The sequence below is a fragment of the Anomaloglossus baeobatrachus genome, chromosome 4, assembly GCF_048569485.1.
Source record: "Anomaloglossus baeobatrachus isolate aAnoBae1 chromosome 4, aAnoBae1.hap1, whole genome shotgun sequence".
Taxonomy (NCBI): Eukaryota; Metazoa; Chordata; class Amphibia; order Anura; family Aromobatidae; genus Anomaloglossus; species Anomaloglossus baeobatrachus.
In genome coordinates this window covers 274,689,743-274,712,376 of record NC_134356.1, presented here as the reverse complement: position 1 = coordinate 274,712,376, position 22,634 = coordinate 274,689,743, and the positions used below count along the sequence as shown (strand labels likewise).

Genomic DNA, 22,634 nt, shown 5'->3' with positions numbered 1-22,634 from the left:
GAAAAAGATAGCTTTTCCCATTGGGATAACCCTTTGGATTACTTTTACATTCTTTTAATAAATTACATGACAAAAACACAGAATTGGATATTAAAGAGCATTGTAAGTATAAGTAAAGGCTCAAAGGTATGTGTATATGAGGTCATTTATAGGCTTTCCTATCCAGAAACTATGTACTTTCTTACATATAACTTGATTCAAACATCTGAAATTATTTTCTGATTTAATCATTAAACTAATTTAACAATAATATGAATAACTCATGGTGGGAAACAATATTTTATACTTTCATCTTTCCATAGAGATAAATGCTGTATCACATGTGAGTGTTAAAGAGATTACAGAAGCAACTCAGAACTTCCATAAGGATTTCATGATTGGAGAAGGTCACTTTTTTGACATTTTCAAGGCGGAAATTAGGAAAGAATTATATGCTGTAAAGCTGCTTAAACAGGTAAAATGCACCATTTATCAAGCTAAACTATGGGATGCTACCTCAAAACTCATTTTCAGAAGTTAATGCATGCATGTGAAAAACTTGCTGTATGTGTACACCCAATAGTTCTATTGGTTTCCAATTTTGCCTAAATTAAACTAAGTATCCTTTGAAATAAATTGATAGTCACATTATGTGTGAGCGTTAGGGAAGGGGAATAGTAAAGAGAATATTCTTACTGTGCAATAATCTGGGGGTGAACTCATATTTCAGATTCACAGAATTGGATTTAGTTGCCGTCTAAATTGTTATATGGGTTTTCCTCAACAAACAGTTATGGTATATCAAGGGGATATGCAATGGCGTAACTACAGTCCAATGAGCCACGATTCAAGATTTGGTCCTGGGTTCACCCCCACATTGTTACGGTTGCTGCGAGCACTGGAGACTAAGTCCAGATTTCTTACTACTGCACATGTGCAAGCGCTGGAGACTAAGTCCAGATTTCTTGCTACTGCACATGTGCGAGCGCTGGAGACTAAGTCCAGATTTCTTACTACTGCACATGTGCGAGCGCTGGAGTCTAAGTCCAGATTTCTTGCTACTGCACATGTGCGAGCGCTGGAGACTAAGTCCAGATTTCTTGCTACTGCACATGTGCGAGCGCCGGAGACTAAGTCCTATCTTGGAGCCATTGCACATGTGCGGGTGACATCATCGCTGACACGAGGTCACATGTCTCTGACACCTTCTATGCCGATTGGTCGCTGGTCATGTGCTTGTGATGCCTTGCTCGGTGATAGGCCAGCATGACGTCACTCCTGTCGTTCTGGCAGCGGATTGGCTCTGGTGTCCTCCATCTTGGATGAGGCACAGAGTCTATATAAGACCCTGACACACGCCGCATGGCGCTCAGTCCTCTTGGTTCATGCATAAGAGTAGACGCTCTGTGCGCGTTCCTCTAGGCATTCCTCTGTCTATGCTAGGTGAGCGCTACCGGCAGGGTAGCGTTCTTATACCTTACAGCTTCGGCTGCTGTCCGTATCCTTACCTCTTAGGGGATCGGACATAGGCAGGTGCCTGAGGCACATGGTCTGGCTGGGCCTTGTGGTTCGACTCGTAGGTGGACGTTGCCGCTAGGGTAACGTTCCTTATACTGCGTCTGGCAGTTGTTCGTATCCTCGCACACTAGGGGAGCGAACAGAGGTAGGAGCTTTGTGCGGCTTACGCTGCTGTTCGTCTCTTTTGCACCACTAGAAGAGCGGACCTAGGCAGGTGCCATATCTAGTGGTTCGTGTCCTCGCACACTAGTGGAGCGAATGCAGGTAGGAGCTTTGTGCGGCTTACGCTGCTGTTCATCTCTTTTGCACCACTAGAAGAGCGGACCTAGGTAGGTGCCATTTCGCACACATTGCCTTTGTTTCTGTGATTATTAACAGAGATCATTCCACACACCCTCCAAGTAAGGGAGGAATTGCTTTACTTACTTATTATATCCTTCTGTGAGTTAACAGAGGTATTGCACTCTGCCATAGTCTGCAGCAGAGTCTTTGCACAGTGGACCCTGACTGTCTGATACTCCTTTAGGTTATCAGACAGCCCCCCGTAACACACATGTTGGTCAGATGTATGGGTCCTTGTAGCGTTCGAAATCCTATAAAGATATAATTGTTGCCACCCCATTAAGTAGTAATGTCCCCCATCCTGGGCCTCTTTAGGTAGATATGTTCCCCATCCTGGGCCCCTTCCAGTATAAATGTTCCCCATCCAGGGCCTTGTCTTGGTATATATGTCCCCCATTCTGCTGCTGTACGCTAACGCATAAAAAAAAACAACAAAAAAAAACATTCTTCTCACCTTTCACTGCTCCCATGACACATGATGCCATCTTCTGTGGCGCAGCGGCTGGCAGCTGACATCGGCGTGCCTGCGATGGCCAACGCATGACATCACTTCAATGCGCCTGTCAATGGCATGCCGACATCAGCTGCCAGCCTCTGATGGGTTGGTGGCGTGTATTCCGGAATAGGGACCTGTCACACCGACTCTGGCTTCAGTGGGCCCCCTTCCAGAACAGGCCTTATTGCATCTTCTGCAACCACGATTGTTACGCCCCTGGTAATATAACATAAATGTTATACAGATGGGTCAGAACTTTGGGATTTCCAAAACATCAAAGAAGGGCTGCACTGGAACAGCAGAGAACTGATCATTTCCTGAGGAACTTAATGAGCAATATGGAAACCCATAAAACATTGAGACTTGAGGAAAAATTTCAGGTTAAAAATTATTACTACTATTGCAAAATGTTGTTCTTTATTATGATGTATCTGACCAGAGTCCAGGTAAGTTTTATGTGATTTTTCTTTCAAATTTCAAATTTGAGATAAACTAAGGATGATAATGCTGTGCATACATTGTAAGGTGTTACGTAGTATAATGGCTCTATATGATCAGCACTACCCTAAAAATAACTGGTCCCCTTATGGGCAAATAGTCAGAATTCTGTGTATCTTCTCTGCAAAAAAACCCTGCAGCATCTGAAATTTCCGGCAAATTTATAGAAATCACACGCCCACTGACACTGACCTGCGGTGCATGTTTGAAATCCACAACATGTCGATTTCTCTTTTGAGTAAACTGAGATTTTTCTGTGGATTTTCCCCATAGAATTTCATCAGATACGGAAAATCCACAGGAAAAAAAAATGCATGTGTGTCTTTAGTGCATTTCTGTTGCAGAAACACAATAAAATTGCATGCAATCCACACATCACTATTTTTAAAAAAAAGTATTGTGAAAGCCAAAGACCGGGAAATATCAAAATAAACAGCTATATTTAAAACATGACACAGCAAAAAAGAGACAAAAATGTCAGTGTCAAAAATGCATCAAAAACACATGTAAAAAAATAATTTAAAAAATCCTAATAACCTAATTTAGAAAATCTGCAACATCAAACAGTCAATGTGGGAACGATGAGTATTTGGTGAGGTTTTGATGCTGCAGGTTTTCAGCACCATTTCTGTGCCTATTAGTTCATTTTGTTTTTGATACTTCCTGATATTTGGAACTATATTGATTCAGACATGTGCAGATTACATCTCGTTTTAGTGCGTTTTCTGAGCAGAAATCCATTATCACATCTAATGCAATTCTGTTGGAAAAATTCTTACATTAGACTCGGCGTACTAACAAGAGGGCTTGACATGTTGCGGATTCCAAACATATCGCAGGTCAGTTTATGCAGCATTCAAAAAGCACAGTGGGCAGGAGATTTCTACAAATCCCATCCACTTTTCTGGAAATGTAAGACACATTTTTGTTGCAGCGAAAATACGCAGCATCAAAAACTCAGGCTGGGAACTTAACTGTAAGGCCATAAAGGAAGGATAGATCTAGCGAGCCAGGCTTGTGATGAATAAAAAATCTTTTTCTTTATTTCAAATGTAGATTAAAAAATCTTTTCAATAGCAGCATAATGCATATACAGGCAGAGATGAAAAATTACTGTTGTAGAGAGCACAGCAAGACGCATTTCGGCTAAACCTTTATCATTGGGCAAGGATAAAGGTTTAGCCGAAATGCGTCTTGCCGTGCGCTCTACAGCTGTAATTTTTCATCTCTGCCTGTATATGCATTATGCTGCTATTGAAAAGAATTTTTAATCTACATTTGATATAAAGAAAAAGATTTTTTATTCGTCACAAGCCTGGCTCGCTGGATTTAGCCTTCCTTTATATCTATTGCTGGCAAGAGCTCCTGACATTTATCCGTTGCTGAGCATCTATATGGAATAGCATCCTATTCATTGAATCTACTTGGTAAGCTGGCAATTTTTTTTCCTTCTTTTTTTGTGTAAATCAGATTTTATTCGAATAAAGAACATGTTTACAAGTTATAGGATAGGCAACATATGATATACAGTAGAATAACTCAAATCTTGGAGGTAATAAGTAATACAACACTTATCTACTTGCATAATAATTCCTTTCATTACACACTTCAGGTCAGACTATCATCACCCATGTAATAGCTTTGCTTTGGAGATGATGCCCACTGGGTGACCAACAATCCGACCCCCATACAAAAATTTATGCAGTCTCGTTTACAAATGGGAGGCAACGTTGATGCACAAAGTCCCTGAGATTACAATCCTTTCTAACAATGTAAACATAACATAAAATGTACAAAGAGGAAAGAAAGATGAGAAAAGAGGAAATGTAGGGGGAGAGGGAAAAGAAAAGAAGGACGAAGAAGATGTCTCGTCTGGGTCGTGTGCAGCCCCCGGCACTTTTGTTATGTGGAATGGACAATCACAGAGGTCTCACGCCCCCAACTGAAGCTTGAAGCCATACTACCAGGTCTGGTGTCTCTCTATACATAATCCACAGCGCCCACAGCCTGAACACTCGCTCCCCCGAGTCAGACGCCTGGCCGACCAGCTCCTCCATCCTATAGATCTGGTTCATCTCTGCCACCAGTTCAGCCCGCGAGGGCACTTTGGTCTGCCTCCAGAACCTTGGGATTAATCTCCTTGCCCCCATCATAAAATGCCTTAACAGGCTTCTCTTGAAGTTGGTGATCGAGATACTGCTTAAGGATAGAAGAGCCAGTTCCGGCGTCGGCTCAAACCTAGTGGATGACACTTTATTCATAAGGGCAAATACGTCTAGCCAAAAATATTGTATGAGAGGACAAGACCACCACATGTGGATGTATGAGCCTCTATCGTTTGAGCATCTCTAGCATTCTTCAGAGACAGATGGGAACATGGAATGAATTCTGGAGGGGCAGTGATACCACCTAGAAAATATTTTGTAGCCCCGTTCCTGTGACGCTACATCCAGCGATGACTTGTGGTAAAGAGTAATATTTTTGCGCATTCCTCACACGTGAGGGGTCTCCCCAATTCCACCCCCATTTCAAGAAGAAAGGGGCATCATCCTCCCTTTCAGACAACTCAATCTGGAACATTTTGTATGGCAGGGCAATGGTGTGTTCCAGAGGCTCTCTCCCCAGACACAGAGACTCAAAGGGCGTCAAGGGCCTATAAAAGTTAGTTTGTGGTGAAAGGGAGTTAATAAAGCTCTTCAATTGCTCATAACCAAACCAAGCTCCTGCGGGAGTGCGGTTGTCAGGAAAGAAAGAATGAAGGGGCCTCATACCCACATTGCACACTAGATCCCTCATTATGGACACCATGCCTCTGGACATGTGAAGAAATATGTTGCCTGTTAAATCTGTCGGGAGTAGAGAATTATTATGTAAAGGTGTCAGTGGTCCAGATATAGTGGAAATGCCCAGGAGTGCGTTCGAACTCCTGAGAAATGAGGACAAGCTCTTTACGAGGAATGGCCTGGCTTGAGTGCATGGGTGCGAAGGGGCTGGCGACCACAACGCTACGAGAGGGGCGCAGTCTGTCTGAGATATCACCACCTCCACCCAGCGCTTAGAGGTTTTGTTATGGTAGAGATCCAGAAGGCATTTTCCCAATGAAGCAAGGTGATATTTTTTGAGGTCTGGAAGGCCTGCCCCCCTCCGCAAGTCTAGGTTTGTTCAGGATTCTATAGGCCAGCCGAGGGCGTCTGTGTGCCCAGACGAATCTGGTTATGGCCGTTTTTAATCGTGAAAAAAGGGAAGCTGGCAAGGGTATGGGAATTTCCTGGAAAAAATATAACAGGTGAGGCAGAATATCCATCTTTATGGCATTTATCCTGCCTAACCAGGATATTGGCAGCTTATTCCATTCCAGGAGATCCACCTCTATCTTCCCCAAAACATTAAGGATATTAGCTCCGTACAAGGACTAGACATCAGCAGTCAAGTCAATGCCAAGATATGACAATGATTTCCCTTGCCACCTAAAGGGGAACGACGCTCGAAGCTGATCGGTCACCTGGTGCGTAAGGGAAATATTAAGCACCTCCGACTTGTGCATGTTCATTTTAAAATTGCTCAGAGAGCCAAATCTGTGAAGTTCCAACATAATGTTCGGTAGGCTCGTCACTGGATTTGTTATGAACAGCATCAAGTCGTCGGCGAAAAGAGCTAGTTTATCCTCCCTGCGCGGAGCTGGGACCCCTTTAATTGATTGGTTGGACCTTATTGCCACAGCCAAGTGTTCCATTGTGAGAACATAGAGCAGGGGGGACAACGGGCACCCCTGCCGCGTTCCGTTCTTGATGTCAAAGGAATGGGAAATACCCCCGTTAACCTTAATCTGAGCGGAGGGGTTCGTATATAAAGCCGAGATCCTATGTAGCATTGTTTGCTGCAGACCTGCCGCCTCAAGGACCTGGAACATGAACTCCCAGTGCACCCTGTCAAAGGCCTTTTCTGCGTCCACCGACAGGATGCATGTGGGTAATCCAGTCCTCTGCACTCTATCAATCAGGGATATTGCACGTATTGTGTTATCTCTTGATTCTCGTCCTCTAACAAATCCTACTTGATCAGTGCTAATCAGACAGGGAAGAAGCGGCTGCAGTCTATTTGAAATGAGCTTGGCATACATTTTAATATCTATATTGATCAATGATATTGGTCTATAGCTCCCGCACTGGGAGGGGTCTTTACCTGGATTGGGGAGGACAATTATGTGGGCTGCCAGTGCCTGTTTCGGGAAGGATCCGCCATTGGATATGTAATTACAAGTGGACAAAAATTGGGGGCTCAATTGGTCAATAAAGCGCTTATAGAAACCCGCTGTAAACCCATCAGGCCCTGGGCTTTTCCCAATCTTTAAATCTTTAATGACGTCTGTTACCTACTCTAATGAGAAATCCTCCTCTAGGCCTGTGGTTATTATTGGGTCCAGCTCTGGTAATTTGGTAGAGCGAATATACGTTTTTATTTTCTCTACTAATTGTTGTTTAGGGAGGTCAGAAAAATGACCCTTAATAAATTATGATAATATTCCCTAAAGCATTGTAATATCCTCTTTATGTTCTGGATTTTTTTTCCCTGTTTATCATTTGTGAATAGTACGTGAGTAGCCAAGTTGCGTGGGTGTAGTGCTCTGGACAGAAACCTGCCGCTCCTATTCCCATACTGGTAGAACCTGCCCTTAAGTCTTTCCCTCCAGCATCATGTTCTCTGGTCTAAGATGGACAGTAGTTTCTGCCTGGCTGTAGATAATTGACCAAATATGTCCTGCGCATTTGTGCGTTTGTGGGCGGATTCTCGGTCAGAGCTCTGGGAAGAAAGCGTTTTGATCTCCTCCATTCTTTCCTTTTTAAGCCGACTGCCATGTTTTATGAGGACTCCTCTCAAGACATTTTAATGGCTCCCACTTCATGGATGGGGCAGATTGGTCAGCCATGTGATCCAGTGTGAAATTTGAGATTGTCTGGGTCACGTCTGCCAAGCATAACGTATCCTGCAATAACTTCTCATTGAGGCGCCATGTGAATCCTGGCCTTTCTGCTTTGCCAAGTTGTATGGAAAGATATATAGGGGCGTGGTCGAACCAAAGGATGGAGCCTATCTTTGTGTTTAAGTGGAAATCTAGTAGTGTCTGGGATATGAAGAAATAGTCAATCCTGATGTAAAGTCGGTGTGGCACGGAGTAGTAGGTGTAGTCTCTCGTGTCTGGGTGAAGAACCCTCCAGGCGTCTACCAGCTTCAGGCCCTGCAGCTGTCTTTTAACTTTATGTATAGAGGAGTGAGGATATGAGGACTTACCAGAGGAGACATCCATGGACGGATCCATTGGCAAATTGAAGTCGCCACCGAGTATCACAGGAAGGGGACCTGCGAAGTCCTCCAGTAATGTCCGACATCTGGCTCCGAACCCCTGCTGGTCCTTATTGGAAAAGTACACATTAGCTATCACAAAATTGTGGGAGGCCCAAGAAACTCTTAGAAAGACGTATCTGCCCAATGGGTCGATGAGCGAGCCTAAAACCTCAGGAGTGAAAGACTTGTGGAAGGCTATGGACGTCCCGCGGGACTTCGAGTCTGGGCAAGTGCTTTGATACCAGACTGGATAGAATTTAGATGAGCACTGAGGCACTGAATCTTGCCTAAAGTGTGTCTCTTGGAGTAGTAATATGGAGACACGCTGTTTATGGTTATTATAACTTATTTGACTTCTTTTGTGAGAGATGTTAAGCCCCTTTACGTTCAGAGAGCAAAACTTGAGACTATTCATTGTGTCTGAGTAGGGTAAACAAACTGATATTTGGGACTGCCACGACTGCCCAGACGAGAAAGAGAGGGAAAAAGTGAGAAAGCATAGACAAAGGTAGAAGACATAAGATAAAAAACATTAATAGTAGACCTTGCGCAAAAGCGCTTGTCTCGACCTGAATGTGCCTAAGGAGAGCAGTAATGTCGTTCTGCGCACTGTGAAGGGGGAGAAGAAGCCGAAAACAGTGCTCGCTCCCTCACCGACCCTCCCAGCCATTCAAACATAGTATAATAACATTGGGGTATTGGGGTAGTGCAACTTGAACCATTATGGCAATGAAGCCATCAACATATACTTTAACAGTAACTTAATTTTAAACCTTAAACATTAGCAGAGATCGTGCAGCGGACTGCGAAGTCGAGTATGAGGGGAGGGTAAAGTGGGGGATTGGAGAAAGTGAACTGGTCAGTGAGGGGGAAGTAATGGAAGAAAGGGGGGGCAGAGGGGAGAGAAGAGAGGAGGAAGGGGAAGAGGGGGGGAGAGGTGGGAGAGGGAGGGGGGGAAGAGGGGGGGAGAGGGAGAGGGGGAGGAGGGGAAAAGGGGTTAAGGGGGGGAGAAGGGGGGAGGGAGAGGAAGGGAGAAGGAAGAGGTTTGGGGTTATTTTTTTTTGTGCAGGAAGAGAGAGCAAAGTCACAGACTAATGTTATTCTGACTTCCCAAAAAAGTTACAAACAGCTCACGATTCTCCATGTCACATTGTTAATGGGTAGAAGGAGGAGAAATCATGGCATCCCTGTTTTCGGACCAGCGAAAGAGATGTAATGAGACCCAATGGGTCTGTCTTCTAACCACTTGTGGATGGTGATCCTGAAACTTTTAAATGTCAAAGGAGATCAAGAAGGGGACCTCTGCTGCTCCATTTGGGTCTGTTTGGGGTTTTTCTATCTGTTCCTCGATCCTGAGGCCTCTTGCCAATTGGGTGGAATCACCGGCAGGTGTAGGCTTTTCGGCCAGTCAGGTAGATCTGTCATTGGTAACGCAAATGTTCCAAGGAACTTAGGAAGGTCCCCAAGGGACCGAAATATTGCCGACTTGCCCTCCTTTGTAGCCACCAGTTGAAAGGGGTAGCCCCATCTGTATATTATATTTTTGTCCCGGAGTTGATCCAGCAGGGGGCGCAAGGCCCTCCTCAGCATGAGGGTGCACCTGGCTAGGTCAGGGAGCAGCATAACCTGAGAATCCTGGAAAGCAATTGGGCCTTTGGATCTGGCTGCTGCCATAATGCGTTCCTTGGTTTTATACAAGTGCACCCGACATATCACATCTCTGGGTCATGAATTGTTGGGTGATTTGGGCCCCAAAGCTCTATGAATGCGATCTAATTCAACAGTGGTTACCTGATTGTCCCCCAAGATCTGCATGAATATCTGCTGTGCTGCGGCATCTAAATTGAATGATGGCACTGATCCCTGGAGTCCACGTATGCGGATATTATTTCGCCTATTGCGGTTTTCTTGGTCTTCCAGGCCTGCCTCCAGCTCCTCCAGCCTGGCAGAGTGATGGCTAATTATTTCACGGTGCTGCATTAACTCTGATAGAGCTGCATCCTGTGATCTCCCCACCCCCTCCACTCTCTCTGTAAACTCCCTTTGCAGGGCATGTATCTCTTGCTTGTAGGTGTTCTCCAGCCTGCACACAAGCTTTTCCAAATCATGTTTGGTGGGGAGAGATTTAATGTATTTACAAATGTCACGGAGATTCACCTCCTCAGAGTCTAATTCATTCTCACTGGAATCCTGAGAAGCAGTGACAGGGGAATCCCCTACCTTTGAGACATGCTTCAGTGAGGAGTGTTGTTGTTTCCCTGCCGTCGCCATCTTGGCCTGAGCAGCTCGTGTTTGAGTGGGGTGCTGGAGGCCAGGAAGCAATCCATCCTGCTTGTACCGGTCTCGGATCTGCTGCTTGCTTGAGGGAACGTCTGGGTCTGCCCATTTGAGGTTTGGGCTCAGGTGCACTACCTGTTAGAGGCTGAAAGGGCGGCCTGGGCACAGAGCTAAGGAGATGTGTGTCTCACTCTGCCATCGGTAAGCCACGCCCCTTTTTCCTTCTTTTTAAACTGTAAGGCCATGTGCACATGTTGAGTATTTGGTGAGTTTCTTACCTCAGTATGTGTAAGGCCACATGCACATGTTGAGTATCTGGTCAGTATCTTACCTCAGTATTTGTCACCAAAATCAGGAGTGGAACAGTCAGAGGAAAAGTATCATAGAAACACGGGCACCACTTCTGTATTTTTTACCCATTCCTGGTTTTAGCTTATAAACACAGAGGGGAAAAAACTCACCAAATGCTCAATGTGTGCACGTAGTCTAAAAGGGTTTCCCACAAGAGCATGTTATTACTAGAGATGAGCGAACCGGTCCCGGTTCGGCTCGAGGTCGGTTCGCCGAACGGAGCTCCCGTTCGAGTTCGGTTCGTCGAACGTTCGACGAACCGAACTCGAACCGCATAGGAAACAATGGCAGGCATTCACAAACACATAAAAACACATAGAAAACACCCTCAAAGGTGTCCAAAAGGTGACAAACAACTCACAACACAACACAAAAACATGAGAAAGTGACAAGGACATATACTCATGTGAAAACAAAAGAGCAGGACAAGGAAAAAGAGGAGGAGACACAGATATAGGCATGGCACGCCCTTCTAAAATCATGTAAAACACCGCAAGGTGACTCCAAGCGGAGTCTCCCTTTTTTCCAAAAATTGGGCCCCACACACACCCACCCCTTCAGTGGCAGCAGTTGTGCCCCAGTTGTACACTTCACAGCTAGATTTGCATCAAGCACATTCAAAAATACGCCATAATTAACCGTCCCCAGGATGACACCAGGGTAGGTAGCAAAGTCTTTCCTGATCCCAGCTCTGTTCATCTTAGCTCCTCTTAAAAAACACAGCAAGCAAGGGTTACTCCAAGCGGAGTCTCCCTTTTTTCCAAAAATTGGGCCCCACACACACCCACCCCTTCAGTGGCAGCAGTTGTGCCCCAGTTGTACACTTCACAGCTAGATTTGCATCAAGCACATTCAAAAATACGCCATAATTAACCATCCCCAGGATGACACCAGGGTAGGTAGCAAAGTCTTTCCTGATCCCAGCTCTGTTCATCTTAGCTCCTCTTAAAAAACACAGCAAGCAAGGGTTACTCCAAGCGGAGTCTCCCTTTTTTCCAAAAATTGGGCCCCACACACACCCCCCCTTTCAGTGGCAGCAGTTGTGCCCCAGTTGTACACTTCACAGCTAGATTTGCATCAAGCACATTAAAAAATACGCCATAATTAACCGTCCCCAGGATGACACCAGGGTAGGTAGCAAAGTTTTTCCTGATCCCAGCTCTGTTCATCTTGGCTCCTTTTAAAAAACACAGCAAGCAAGGGTTACTCCAAGCGGAGTCTCCCTTTTTTCCAAAAATTGAGTTCCACACACACCCACCCCTTCAGTGGCAGCAGTTGTGCCCTAGTTGCAAACAGGATGTTTTGATTTGCATCAAGCACATTCCAAATCCACAAGCATTTACTCTCCCCAGGATGACACAGGGGTAGTAAATTCCTTCTGGATCCATGACTTGTTCATTTTGATGAACGTCAGTCTGTCCACATTGTCACTGGACAGACGCGTGCGCTTATCTGTCAGCACACACCCAGCAGCACTGAAGACACGTTCAGAGACAACGCTGGCAGCTGGACACGACAAAATCTCCAAGGCGTAACTGGAGAGCTCTGGCCATTTTTCTAGATTTGAAGCCCAAAAGGAGCAAGGCTCCATTTGCAAAGTCATGGCATCGATGTTCATTTGGAGATACTCCTGTATCATCCTCTCCAGCCGTTGACTATGTGTCAGACTTGTTGTCTCTGGTGGCCTTGCAAAAGAGGGTCTAAAAAAATTATGAAAAGATTCCATAAAATTGCTGTTACCAGCACCAGATACGGTCCTACTGGTACGGGTAGACTGTTGAAGAGGACGAGACCGTCCCATGTTTGGCAAGTTACAACTGGGAGAATCACTCCCTGCACCTGCACGGTTGTTTGGTGGAGAAGCCGAGCTAAGATCGAGTAACAGCTTCTGCTGATACTCCTGCATACGTGCGTCCCTTTCTATGGCTGGAATTATGTCACAAAATTTGGACTTGTACCGGGGATCTAATAGTGTGGCAATCCAGTAGTCATCATCACTTCTAATTTTGACAATACGAGGATCATGTTGGAGGTAGTGCAACAAGAAGGCACTCATGTGTCTTGTGCAGCCATGCGGACCAAGTCCACGCTGTGTTTGTGGCATAGAGGTGCTAACCGTTCTTTCTTCCTCTGACATCTCCCCCCAACCTCTTTCAACTGAAATTTGACCAAGGTCTCCCTCATCTGCTGAGTCTTCCATGTCCATGGACAGTTCGTCCTCCATTTCTTCATGTTCTCCTGCACCTTCCTCAACATTTAGCCTGCTACTATGCGCCCTTGTTGATCCCTGTCCCCCATGGTCCCATGCCTGGCGCCTTGTTGATGATGAACGTCTGGACCTTGGTGATGTTGTTGTGTCTTGCGCATATGAATCCTCCTGTAGTTCATCCCCTTCCTGTTGTCCCACCCCCTGACTCCGAATAGTGTTTAGCGTGTGCTCCAGCATGTAAATGACTGGAATCGTCATGCTGATAATGGCATTGTCAGCGCTAAACATATTCGTCGCCATGTCGAAACTGTGCAGAAGGGTGCATAGGTCCTTGATCTGAGACCACTCCATCAGGGTGATCTGCCCCACCTCTGCATCACGTTGGCCCAGGCTATACGTCATGACGTATTGCACCAGGGCTCGGCGGTGCTGCCACAGTCGCTGTAACATGTGGAGAGTTGAATTCCAGCGTGTCGCCACATCGCATTTCAGGCGATGAACCGGCAGGCCGAAAGACTTCTGGAGCGATGCAAGTCGCTCAGCTGCGGCGCTTGAACGGCGGAAGTGAGCAGACAGTTTTCGTGCCCTGTTCAGAAGGCCATCTAGGCCGGGATAGTGTGTTAAAAATTGCTGGACGACAAGGTTCACCACGTGAGCCATTCAAGGTACGTGTGTCACCTTGCCCAGGCGAAGGGCCGCACCCAGGTTTGCAGCATTGTCGCACACGGCTTTACCAGGCTGCAGGTTGAGTGGAGACAACCATTTATTAAACTCTGACCGCAGAGCTGACCACAACTCCTCAGCTGTGTGACTCTTATTCCCAAGACATGTCAAGCTAAAGACCGCCTGATGCCGTTGCGCTCTGCTGCCAGCATAGTAATGAGGGGTGCGTGATTCCTTCTGCGCAGTGAGAACGCTGGTGGCCTGACCAGGCAGGCTTGGGGCGGAGGTGGAGGACCCAGATGAGGTGGAGGATGCAGAAGCAGTGGCGGAACTTGGACAGACAGAGGATTGACACACAAGTCGTGGGGACGGCAAGACTTGTGCAGCAGACCCTTCACCATCTATCACCATAGTTACCCAGTGCCCAGTCAGCGACATGTAACGTCCCTGTACATGCTTACTGGTCCAAGTATCGGTGGTGAAATGCACCCGTTCACACACAGAGTTTCTCAAGGAAGCGGTGATGTTGTGTGCGACATGCTAGTGTAGCGCGGGCACACCTTTCTTAGAGAAGTAGTGGCGACTAGGCATCTGGTACTGGGGCACAGCGACAGACATAAGGTCTCTAAAATCCTGTGTGTCCACTAGGCGGAAAGGCAGCATTTCGGTAGCCAACAGCTTACAGAGGGATAGAGTCAACCTCTTAGCTTTGTCATGGGTCGCAGGAAATGGCCTTTTATTTGACCACATCTGAGGGACAGAGATCTGGCTGCTGTGTGTAGACGGTGTTGAGTAGGGTGTCCCTGGAAAAATGCAGGTTTGTGAGGAAAGTGCAGGCGGAGACATGATGTTGCCTTCATCCAACGTTGGTGCTATCGATGTCTGAGAGAGCTGTACACACTCACTTGTTTCCCCTTCCAAACCAACTGACGACCTACCAAGCAAACTGCCTGTTGCGGTTACAGTGGTGGAAGTTGTGGGTGGAAAAACAGGTGTGACAGCTGTCCCCACAGTCCTAGAAGATGACGAGCGCGCGGATGCACTGGAAGGGGCAGGCGGTGGATGGTTCACTCCGCTAGGCCGCATTGCAGCACGGTGAGCTTCCCACCGGGACATATGATATTTATTCATGTGACGATTCATGGAAGAAGTTGTCAAACTGCTGAGGTTTTGACCTCTACTAAGAGAACCTTGACAAATTTTACAGATCACATAATTTGGGCGATCTTTTTCTATGTCAAAAAAGGACCAGGCTAGGCAAGGCTTAGAGGCCATGCGACCTGTTGATCCATCTCGAATAATGCTCAGAGGCAGAGTGGTGGCTGAGGATGCAGTTGTAGACGTGCTACCAGTACTCCGACTGTGTCCAGGAAGGCGCAAGGTAACTTCGTCATCAGTTGCATCCTCCTCCACCACCTCTGTTGACCTCCTCGAGTGCCTGACTGTGGGTTGACAGTAGGTGGGATCTAGAACTTCATCATCAATTGTTGTGTTTGCACTCCCCTCCCCCTCAGACCGAGCCTCTTCTTGCCCTGACCGAATATTTAAGTTGTCATCCCAATCGGGTATCTGCGTCTCATCTTCATCAGTATGTTCCTCATTGTCTATAACCACAGGTGTTACAGTTTGTGACAAAGGGTCAACATTATGCTCAGAATCTTGGTCCTCACGGCCTGAATCAGAGTCACAAAGGTTCTGGGCATCACTGCAGACCATTTCCTGTTCTGTACTCACTGTAGCTTGGGAGCAGACCTCTGATTCCCAGGCTATAGTGTGACTGAACAGCTCTGCAGACTCAGCCATCTCAGTTCCACCATACTGTGCAGGGCTGATGGAGACTTCAGAGCTGGGAGAAAGCAAGTTTGATTGGGATGACAACTCAGAGGACTGGTGTTTTTTGGATGCAGTACTTGAAGTGGCTGAGAGGGCACTTGTTGGACCACTTGAGATCCATTCAAGCATTTTCCTTTTTTGGCCATCATCTACCTTTGTTCCTGTTGTTCGTGTCCGTAAAAAAGGGAGCACATCGGATTGTCCACGGTAAGTAGTAGACATCTTACTTTTGCTGGTAGATGGTCTATCTTCAGCAGATGATAATGGAGCTTTGCCACCTTCCCCACTGACAAACCCTTTTTTTCCTTTTCCACCACGCCTCTTCCCCTTTCCACCAGCATCTGTCATTTTGCCACTCATGTTGATTGCGACAAGATTGTGCACTGAAAATGTGGTAGTAAAAATTGAGAGGTGGTGTAGATTGCAGCGGTGGTCTAGCTTTATTAACAGCAGAATAATAAAGAATAAATATCCCTGACAATGCAACTACGGCCCTTAAACTGGCAGCATCAATTCCTAGTATAATGGCTTAGTTATAATGATTTGGAGTGTGCAATGCAGGCAGAGGTGCTGCAAATGTCTTTGCACTAGTGTGACTAGACAAAAGTCCAATAGCCACGTTTAGGATGCCACTAGGTACACGGAGTGTTTGCTAGTATACTGGCTGTCACAAACCACCGGGGGGTCACTCAGAAATCCCCCGCGCTGGCTACCAGTACGTCACAATCGGGGGGTAACAAGTGGGGTCACCCCTCCTTTATACCTCCCGACCGACAGACAGAGCACGTGACGCGCTCTCTAGCGCCCCTCTTATAGTCAGGCCAATTATGGAATTGCCCGACAATAAGCAAGGAGGCCGCTATACTACTTATGCCGATTATTGAAGGGTCCCCGGTGAGAGTAAGGTATATATTCCCCCGACCTCCGCGGGCGGAATATATAAAATCTCCCCGAATCTCACTGGCCTCCCCACAATAATCCTTGGCACAATTCGCTGCCACCAACCGATTTACGGTAACTATTAGCCGAACACACAGACGTGGGATTCAAGATCGAGATAACAGAACAGCCCAAGATTAATTATATAATTTAATCAGCCTAAAGCACACTAGAAGCTACAATATATACAATAGGGAATCTACAGAATATACATATGTCAGAGTACAGTTACAGATAAAGCATGGTTTTCAAACAGGTATGCAATTCAATCAGTTACCTTGTGCGTCTGGCCACAGGGGGGCGCTGTAGACCAGGTTTCCAGGAACTCCCACAGATGTTTCCTACACGTGCCCCCAGCGAGAAGAACACTGGAAAATGGCCGAAGTAGGGTTATCAACCTGGGCAGATCCAGGTCCCCTCCTACCTTAGTGACCTCACAGGGAAGCACTGCCACTCCCCCTGCATGGATCAGAATTATCCAGCAAAGGGGATATTGGCCATAACTTTGCCTGGGAGCGTCGTAGGCAGACGCCAATGCTCTCATTGTGACAGTTATGAATTTAGCTACAGAACGAGGGGACTCATGACCTGTCTGCCAGTTCCCCATTGGCTGATATCACGCCTGGGGCATTTCCCAATGTCCTGCTCCCATAAAAAGGGGGTGCCGGCATCGTCCACATGCGGAGACACCATTTTTATGGTTGCCATATTTATCGGAAATATGGCTTGCGAGATATGAACCATTTTTTACTGGAGTCGTTCTGTCTGGCTATTTCCATAGCCTTGCTAACTAGCTAGCAGCTCCTACTACAGGGTGACGGCAGGGAGTCATCCTGTGTCCATTGTTCCCACACCACCTCATTTCCATATCACAGGACATGGCCATGGGATTTGTTGCTAAACCAGTTGTGTGAAGGAAAGGGGGGGGGGGTGACACCAGGAGAGGGCTTCCTGACATACTTGAATATCATGATTTATCGTCATATCTCCGGATTTACCTCACACCTCCCCCCTTTTGAGGGCGCTAGGGGGCAGCACACTCCGGTGTTCCCCCGTGCGCCCGTCCGCGACCTCTCCTTGTCGGGACAGCCCGTCTGCGTTACCGTGGTCACGGCCCCTTTTGTGGCGAATGGTGAAGTTGTATTGCTGGAGCGCAAGGCTCCATCGCAACAATCGCCCATTCGTCCCAGAGACGGTGTGCAACCAGCTGAGGGGATTGTGGTCCGTCTCCACGATGAAGTGGCGCCCGTATAGATAGGGTTGCAGATGCTGCAGGGCCCACACTATGGCCAGGCACTCCTTCTCCATCGTGGAATAGGCAACTTCCCTTGGTAACAGCTTCCTGCTCAGGTACAAGACTGGGTGCTCTTGGCTCGCAGAGTCCACCTGGCTGAGCACCGCACCGAGGCCGAAGTCACTGGCGTCGGTCTGTACTACAAACGGCCGCGTGAAGTCGGCTGCCTGTAGCACGGGCGGGCTGGACAGGGCGTCCTTTAGGGCCCGGAAGGCTGTCTCGCAGTCCATTGTCCAATCGACTGCAGAGGGCAGCTTCTTCTTGGTGAGGTCCGTCAAGGGCTTTGCCAGGCTACTATAGCATGGAACAAACCTCCTATAGTACCCAGCGGTCCCCAAGAAGGACATCACCTGCTTCTTGGTCCTGGGGGTGGCCAGGATGCGATGGCCTCCACTTTCTCAGGCTCGGGCTTCAGTGTTCTCCCACCTACCCGGTGACCGAGGTACTGGACCTCGCTCATGGCCAGCTGACACTTTCCCGGCTTGATGGTCAAACCTGCCCGGTGGATCCGCCTGAGCACCTGTGCTAGATGCTCTAGGTGGTCCTCCCAGGTGGGACTGAAGACGGCAATGTCATCCAGGTACGCGGCCGCGTACCCTTCAAGTCCCTTGAGCAGGGTGTTGACCATCCGCTGGAAAGTGGCAGGGGCATTCCTCATCCCGAATGGCATCACCGTGGACTCGTACAGTCCAAATGGGGTAATAAAGGCAGAGCGTTCCCTGGCCTTGCGAGTCAGGGGGATCTGCCAATATCCCCGGCTCAGATCCATGATGGTCAGGTACTGAGCCCCGGCCAACTGATCGAGCAGGTCATCGATGCGTGGCATTGGGTACGCATCGGCGACCGTGACCGCATTGAGCCCCCTGTAGTCCACGCAGAACCGAGTGGTTCGGTCCTTCTTAGGGACGAGGACTACAGGCGAGGCCCAAGCGCTGTTGGATGCCTGGATCACCCCCAGCTTCAGCATCTCGTCAATCTCCTGGCGCATGTGTTGCTGCACCTCCAGGGAGACCCGATATGCTGAACGCCGGATCGGGGGATGATCCCCAGTGTCCACGTGATGGACAGCCAAGTCAGTCCTTCCGGGCTGGTTGGTAAACAACCCCCGGAAGGGGAGGAGGGTGGCCCACAGCTGGGACCGTTGGTCTTCCAAGAGCTGGTGGCCAACCTCCACATCCTCAATGGATCCGCCTGCCCTAACCTGGGCTAGCATATCCAAGAGGGTTTCCGCTTCTCCCTCCTCGGGCAGGTTGCACACGGGGAGCGCACATGCCTCCCGCTCATGATGTGCCTTCATCATGTTCACATGGAAGGGCTTCCGCCTTCCACGGGCAGGGTCCAGGGTGACCAGGTACGTTACAGGGTTGAGCTGCTGGTACACGAGGTATGGGCCTTCCCAGGCTGCCTGAAGCTTGTCCTGTGGTACGGGGACCAGTACCCACACCTTTTGACCCACTTGGTAGGTCCTCTCACAAGCGTTCTGGTCGTACCAACGCTTCTGATCGGCCTGGGCTTGAGCCATATTGTCGTGTACCAGTTGCGTCAAGGCCTGCATTTTGTCCCGGAAGCGCATGACATACTCGATAACCGACACTCCAGGGGTGGCCAAATCCCCTTCCCAAGCCTCTTTCACCAGAGCCAGGGGGCCCCGCACACGTCGCCCGTACAGGAGCTCAAACGGTGAGAATCCTGTTGAGGCCTGTGGAACCTCCCGGTAAGCAAATAACAGGTGTGGGAGATACCGCTCCCAGTCACGCCCATGGGAGTCGACCAACATCTTAAGCATCTGCTTTAAGGTGCCATTGAACCGCTCGCACAGGCCATTAGTCTGTGGATGGTACGGGCTGGCCACCAGATGTCGCACCTGGACTTGCTTACAGAGGGCCTCCATCAGCTGGGACATGAATTGGGTCCCCCGGTCAGTGAGCATTTCCTGGGGAAAACCCACTCGGGAGAAAATCTCCAGCAATGCGGTGGCCACCTTGTCAGCCCGAATGGACGACAAGGCCACTGCTTCTGGGTACCGGGTGGCATAGTCCACTACCGTCAGTATGAAGCGTTTCCCGGAGCTGCTGGGGATGGCCAGCGGGCCGACCAGATCCACAGCCACCCTCCTGAAAGGCTCATCGATGATGGGCAGAGATACCAGTGGGGCTTTGGGGCGTGGCCCCGCCTTCCCCACTCTCTGACAGGTTTCACACGAACGGCAGTAGGCAGCCACATCGGCCCCCATTTTTGGCCAGTAGAAATGCTGGTTTAACCTGGCCTTGGTCTTAGCGATCCCTAGGTGTCCGGCCATCGGAATCTCATGGGCGATCCGCAACAACTCCGTCCGGAACGGATAGGGTACCACCAACTGTCGGTCCCTGGGCCACGCCTCCGGTGAACCCTGCTGGACCGTGGCCCGGTACAGCCGTCCTTGGTCCCAGACCACTCGCTCCGGGTCCGAGTCCGAGGGAGGCTGTGCCGCCTGCTCCTTAAGAGCTTTCAGGCTGTCGTCAGCCTCTAACGCTGCCTGAAACCCCTGACTAGATGTGGCCAGAATCGACGAGACTGTCACATCTTCGGTCAGTACCCCGGGACCTGTGTCCTGGCCTCCGCCTGACTCGGCTGCCACTTGGTCAGAAGGGGGAGAGCTATCGGACCTCCGGGAGGCCCCTTGGCTTCCAGCACTCCCACTGCGGGTGACAGCGGCCACAGCCGCTGCGACCGTGGGTCGTGCCTGCTCCTCCTCCGTTCCTGACCAAGTCGCCGGTTCAGGCAGACCGACCTGGCTTCCTGACACCCCGGTTGTGGGGGAACCATGCACCGAGATCTTACCTGGGAGCACTTCCGCTCCTGGACCGGCCCCAATCTCACCTGCCTGTTCCCCTCCTGCAGCAACAGAACCCCGCTGTGAAATCTCTGGGGACCCCACATTTGCTGTGGTAGCCCCCACCCCACACACTGGTCCTCCCCCTGCAGCACCCTGCTCTCTGCTTATCCCTGCAGAGGGCAACAGATCCCAGCTCACAGGCTGATTACTTGTAGAGGCATTGTCACACCTTTCTCTGACCCCCTCCCCTGTCACAGCTGCAGCTGTGTGTGTGTCTATGGTGTCTGTGCAAGCAGAAATATCAGAGTTCACTCCCTCCTCCCTTACATCATTCATAGATAACACATTAACATTGTCAGGAGTCATGTCAGTACGGGCTGAAGGTTCAGCCCTTGGGGGGGGCCCAAACTGGGAGGTTATCTGCCCCAAATCTGTCCCAAGTAGCACGTTTGCAGGGATCCGATCAGTTACCCCCACCTCCCTCACCCCTCGCCCTGCGCCCCAGTCCACATAAATGTCAGCAACAGGCAGCGCCGGGTCAATGCCTCCAATCCCGGAGACAGCGAGGGTTTTTCCAGGGATCAAGTCTTGGGGGGACACCATCTCAGGCCGCACCAGAGTCACCTCCGAGGCGCTGTCTCGCAGTCCTATGGTCACAGACCGGCCGACGGTGACAGGTTGGAAGCTGTCCAGGGACCTACCACCACCCCCACCCACACAATACACCTTGGGCGGCCCTTGGGACGGGGACGGAGCCGGGGCCTTGGGACGCTGAGGGCACATGGCCTTGAAGTGTCCAGGTAGGTTGCACTGGTGGCACCGTCTTGGTTCCGCCACGGGCCTGGAGAGGGGAGTTGAGGGGGACACCCCCTGCAGTCTAGGGGCAGGTGGGGCAGTCGCCGAATTCATCTTACCCCCTCTCCAGGTGCTGCTGGTGGCCGCTCTCCTGGCCTCAGGGGCCCGGTTGTTGGTGTAGTCATCGGCAAGGGCAGCTGTAGCCGTGGACCCCTTTGGCTTCTGGTCTCGGATGAACTGGCGGAGATCCTCAGGGCAGTTCCACAAGAGTTGCTCCGTGATGAACAAGTCCAGGATCTCCGGTCCGGTGGAAAGCTGCAGGCCTTGGGTCCAGTGGTCGGCAGCTCGGGCAAGTGCCCGCCGGTGGTCAGCCCAGGAGTCCTTTGGTCCCTTCTGTAGGCTCCGGAACTTCTTGCGGTAGGACTCTGGAGTGAGGTTGTACTGTTGGATCAGGGCCCGCTTGATGGTGTCGTAGCCCTGATCTGCCTCAGCAGGCAAGTCCCCAAGGATATCCAGGGCCTTACCCCTTAAACGGGGGGTCAGGTATTTGGCCCACTGGTCCTTGTCCAGATGGTGCTGCAAGCAAGTCCGTTCAAAAGCAGTCAAGAAAGAGTCCAAGTCTCCATCCTTCTCCAGCACTGGGAAGTCCTCAACACGGACCTTTGGAAGTTTGGTGTCTCGAAGGTCACATGTGGCTGATGAGGGCCGGAGCTGAGCTAGCTGCAGCTGGTAGTCACGGTCTGCCTGTCGCTCTCGCTCTTCACGCGCTGCCTGCCGCTCTCGCTCCGCAGCCTCACGCTCTGCGTGCCGCTCTGCCCTGCGCTCTGCCAGGAGTTCCTTGTAGCCCTTCTGGTCTCCAGCCTGGAGAAGGGCCATAGCCATTTGAAGAAGGCTATCCGAGCCTCCCAGGCTCGGTGGAATGGCACGTGGTGATCTGCGGCACGCTGCAGAGCTAGGCGATTCACTGTCCCTTTCAGAGCGGAGGGCTGGCATCTGGCTCGTTGAGGAACCTTGGGTGAGCTCCTCCTCATCTTGTCCAGCAGTGCCAGGTTGCGCAATGTCCTCGGCAGAACGGTTTTCTGGCGTCGAGCTCCTGGAGGACTCGTGGGCAACCTCCTCATTGCTGTCCACAGCACCGTCCTCCCTCTCTTCGGCTCCTGCCTTAGCATTGGCCAGTTGCATAGCTCTGCTCCTGGTGCCATCAGCCATTCTTGCAGACTTTTGGTCACTGACACAGAACTGACACCTGATGCCTCCACACACCTTACAGTATCTGCACTCT

At 49.5% G+C, this 22,634-nt stretch overlaps 1 protein-coding gene across 1 annotated transcript in view; it reads left to right on the top strand.

The window, feature by feature from the left end:
• Nucleotides 1-22,634, top strand: part of IRAK3 (interleukin 1 receptor associated kinase 3) — a 74,254-nt gene that overhangs the window by 15,918 nt on the left and 35,702 nt on the right. Inside the window, exon 3 of the mRNA XM_075342457.1 lies at nt 303-454. Coding sequence (XP_075198572.1) covers nt 303-454 — 152 coding nt within the window. The remainder of the gene's footprint in view (nt 1-302; nt 455-22,634) is intronic.